The 4,170-nt window shown below is 40.3% G+C and overlaps 1 protein-coding gene across 1 annotated transcript; it reads right to left on the bottom strand.

Annotated features, from left to right (window-relative positions):
* Nucleotides 1-1,852: 1,852 nt before the first annotated feature.
* LOC149260204 (uncharacterized) lies at nucleotides 1,853-3,465 on the bottom strand. The gene is made up of 2 exons (XM_089379311.1): nucleotides 2,411-3,465; nucleotides 1,853-2,245 (listed from the first exon to the last, which is right to left on the bottom strand). Exons 1-2 carry the CDS (start codon nucleotides 3,397-3,399, stop codon nucleotides 1,909-1,911), a joined length of 1,326 nt encoding a protein of 441 aa, XP_089235437.1. The 5' UTR covers nucleotides 3,400-3,465; the 3' UTR covers nucleotides 1,853-1,908.
* Between the last annotated feature and the right edge of the window lie 705 nt (nucleotides 3,466-4,170).

Raw genomic sequence — 4,170 nt, 5'->3', positions numbered from 1 at the left:
CAAAACAATTCTAGACCTAAAAAAACATTTGCAAGAAGAGTTAACTTACAAAAAAATAAAAAAACACTTATGTCACCACAAGAAATCACTAGGGAAAGGAGAATGATCCTCCCAACCATCAAGCACAATATCCCACCAAGATTTTGCCGAGCCAATTTCTCCTTTAGGAAATTCTTCTTGGACAGAGACCTAGCAAGGTCTGTCTTGAGGCTTCACAAGTCCAGCAAGGAACTTATAGACTCACAAGTCTATCTTAGGGTTTCCACTCGCGTGCAATCCACCTCACAAATACCCCAACATCCTGTTCATGGTAACAATTTCTCATCTCCTCTTTCTTGTTTTCTTTAAGTTCCTCTCTTCCTCGTCATCCTTTCTCTTTTCTTGAGATATTTATCTCTAAGGAAAAGAATAATTGTCCATTAACTCTCTAATAGGATTAATCCTTATTCAGTATTAAATTAATTTATACACTGCACGTGTAAATTTCTTAATTACTGCTGAAGCAAAACTATACTACTATATTTACACATCTACCACTAACTAATTTATACGATTTAACCGGAAATAAATTTGTTTTATTGAACAAGGTTGATGATAAGACAACATTGTAAAAGTTACATCATATAAAAGATCGGCACCCTTAGCGTCATCTAAGTTGTTCAAACTCAACGGGATGTGGAAGAGACGCAAGAAGCAGAAAGTAATTGCGTTCAAATAAACTAACTTCTAATAAAATATAATCATTTGAGACTAAAAATTTCAAGAATAATATGCGTGTAAATGCAGAATTAAACTCTCACCGCCGGTCTCATGCGTTTGGGTGGGATGTTAACACGGGCCACTGGTCTAAGCGACACACTCCGATGAGTGCCTCAGTGGATACTCTCAATAATACCACATTGTCCATGTCATGTTTTCTGAGATTTGGATTGCTAACTCGGTTAGCCAACTAAGCATATCGACTATGCTCGGCACTAAACGGTTGTTTTATGGACGCCGAAAAGTCTACATGAATGAAAGTTTATTGTATCAAACCCTAGTGAGGAAAAAAAAGGAGTGTGTAGTTAATTTAACTCATATTAACCTTCAAATCAGACAAGCCTATTGACCTTCCTCGGCACCTGAAACCTGATTTATGGAGGTGAAAATCCTTTATATTTTTGAAGGATTTAGTTTATGGGTATATGTAATAATAGCAAAGTACACTGCTTTTAATTGAGTGAAGGATTAGGCTGGAAATCAGATTAGATGGTTTGAAAAGTTGTAAGTCTCTATGTGGTTGCCAATTAATTGAAATGATGAATTGGGAAAGGAGATAAAGATCAAAATGGTCTTAGCTAAATGTTTGAGCAGATCGACCTATGAACGTTACGAGGGCTATGAAGCAAGGGCTTACGTAGTACGAATTAACAATTTAGTATCACATTGGTTATCATGGAAAGAGTTAGGCTTCCGAAAAGAATACATTAAGTCACGGTGAAGGTGTTGACACACCTATATTTGCAAAAACTGAAACTATTATACACATATATTAGTTTTCACGTAAAAGCAAAGAATTAAAAAGAAAATCAGTATCCTAGCTATTCCATTTCTTGTTGGTAAAGGTTGATATAAAGGGGTTTTGATTATAAATTGTTTCATGACAATTCCGATGATTAATTCATTTATCAAAAATAGATATGTTATGACAAAGGAGGAAAAAGCTCTGAATGAAACTATTAATAAACTTTACAAATGGTCATCCAATAAGTCCTTTGATAAGACTGTCTTTCTCCATACTATACAAGGATATGACAAAATGTAATAAGTTGAAATCCATAGCTGTTTTTCTGAAACTATATAATTGGTTTATTTCTCATGATAACTACAAAGGTATAGATTGCCATGCGCTTCATGAAGGCTCCTTATTTATTTCATGCGGCCAAGAATTTGTTCCGGCTGTTGTCGTTCCTTACTGGTAATCAGACCTGCAGCCCTGGCAGCCACCTTTATTCGTTGCTTTTTGGAAATCAGACCTGCAGCCCTGGCAGCCACCTTTATTCGTTGCTTTTTGGAAATCAGACCTGCAGCCCTGGCAGCCATCTTTATTCGACGCTTTAAAGGCCGTTGTACATCTTTGGAATTAGCAGAACGGGAATTTCGCGTATCTGTAGTTAGCGACACCTTTGGAGCTGAGTTAGGCGCCAATTCCTGTCTCATCCGCCCTTGAATGGTTAAGTCTTGGACCGCCATCTGTGCTGCAGATCTATTATAAACATAGTATAAACATTAACAACAATCTCAACATATTATAAACATTAACAACAATTTCAAAAACAAGCATAAACCATTTAAATCTGCAAAAGCAAAACATATAACACTTAAAATCTACAACGTATGATATGCATTTAGTATGAGGGCAGACATTTACTTGTCACCAAGAATTTGTTCTGATTGTTGTCGTGCCCTGGTGGTCATGGGACCTGCAGCATTGGAAGCGACCTTTCTTGGTTCTTTTACCAACAGTTGCACATCTCTTGAATTAGCAGAACAGGAATGTCGCATACCCGTAGTTGGCGAGACCGTTGGAGCTGAGGTAGGCCCCGATATTACAACAGATCCTTCTAATTGATGTGTAATCTGCCCTTCAAAGATTTTAGGGGTTAATTCCCGGGCAGCAGTCAATGCCGCAAATTTAATGTCCTTCCAAGAGTCTGAACGAGGGCGTGGTAGCTGAGAAGCATATTGTGGAAAGTTCAAGCCATCAGATTTTTGTTTCAAGAAAAAGAACCCCGTGTCATGTGCCACCGCAGCCATTTCAGCTGTAGGTTGCACACCTAGAGCCAGCTGCTTTCGTTTAGGGAGAAAGACCTTGGGAACCCAGTTTCCATGTCTTTTGTTAAAGTACACACCTTTGTATTTCTGGAGTCCTGTGCTGCTATTGGCTTCCGTGTGATCATTTTCTTTCTGGTGTTGTGGAGCTGAGGTAGGCGCCGATATTACAACAGATCCTTCTAATTGCTGTGTAATCTGCCCTTCAAAGATTTTAGGGGTTAATTCCCGGGCAGCAGTCAATGCTGCAAATTTAATGTCCTTCCAAGAATCTGAACGAGGGCGTGGTAGCTGAGAAGCATATTGTGGAAAGTTCAAGCCATCAGATTTTTGTTTCAAGAAAAAGAACCCCGTGTCATGTGCAACGGCAGCCATTTCAGCTGTCGGATGCACACCTAGAGCCAGCTGCTTTTGTTTCGGTAGAAAAACCCTGGGAACCCACTTTCCTAGTCTTTTGAGAAAGTACACACCTCTGTATTTCTTGAGTCCTGTGCTGCTATTGGCTTCCGTGTGATCATTTTCTTTCTGGTGATGTGGAGCTGAGGTAGGCGCCGATATTACAACAGATCCTTCTAATTGCTGTGTCATCTGCCTTCCAAAGATTTTAGGGGTTAATTCCCGGGCAGCAGTCAATGCTGCAAATCTAATGTCCTTCCAAGAGTCTGAACGAGGGCGTGGTAGCTGAGAAGCATATTGTGGAAAGTTCAAGCCATCAGATTTTTGCTTCAAGAAAAAGAACCCCGTGTCATGTGCAACGGCAGCCATTTCAGCTGTCAGATGCGCACCTAGAGTCAGCTGCTTTTGTTTCGGGAGAAAGACCTTGGGAACCCACTTTCCTTGTCTTTTGAGAAAGTACACACCTCTGTATTTCTTGAGTCCTGTGCTGCTATTGGCTTCCGTGTGATCATTTTCTTTCTGGTGTTGTGGAGCTGAGGTGGGCGCCGATATTACAAGAGATCGTTCAAATTGCTGTGTCATCTGCCATTCAATGATTTTAGGGGTTAATTCCCGGGCAGCGGTCAATGCTGCCAATCTAATGTCCTTCCCAGAGTGTGAACGAGGGCGTGGTAGCTGAGAAGCATATTGTGGAAAGTTCAAGCCATCAGATTTTTGTTTCAAGAAAAAGAATGCCGTGTCACGTGCAACGGCAGCCATTTCAGCTGTCAGATGCGCACCTAGAGTCAGCTGCTTTTGTTTCGGGAGGAAGACCTTGGGAACCCACTTTCCTTCTCTTTTGCAAAAGTACACACCTCTGTATTTCTTGATTCCTCTGCTGCTATTGGCTTCCGTGATTTCATTTTCTTTCTGGTGTTGTGTAGGCCTACCAGCACCATCGTTTTCTTCATCTTTAAATTCTCT

Source organism: Pinus tabuliformis, chromosome 6 (genome assembly GCF_031772625.1).
Source record: "Pinus tabuliformis cultivar Carrire ecotype Pingquan chromosome 6, CPIR1, whole genome shotgun sequence".
NCBI classification, from domain to species: Eukaryota; Viridiplantae; Streptophyta; class Pinopsida; order Pinales; family Pinaceae; genus Pinus; species Pinus tabuliformis.
Note: the sequence above shows the minus strand (reverse complement) of the source record. Positions and strands in the feature narration are given on the sequence as shown.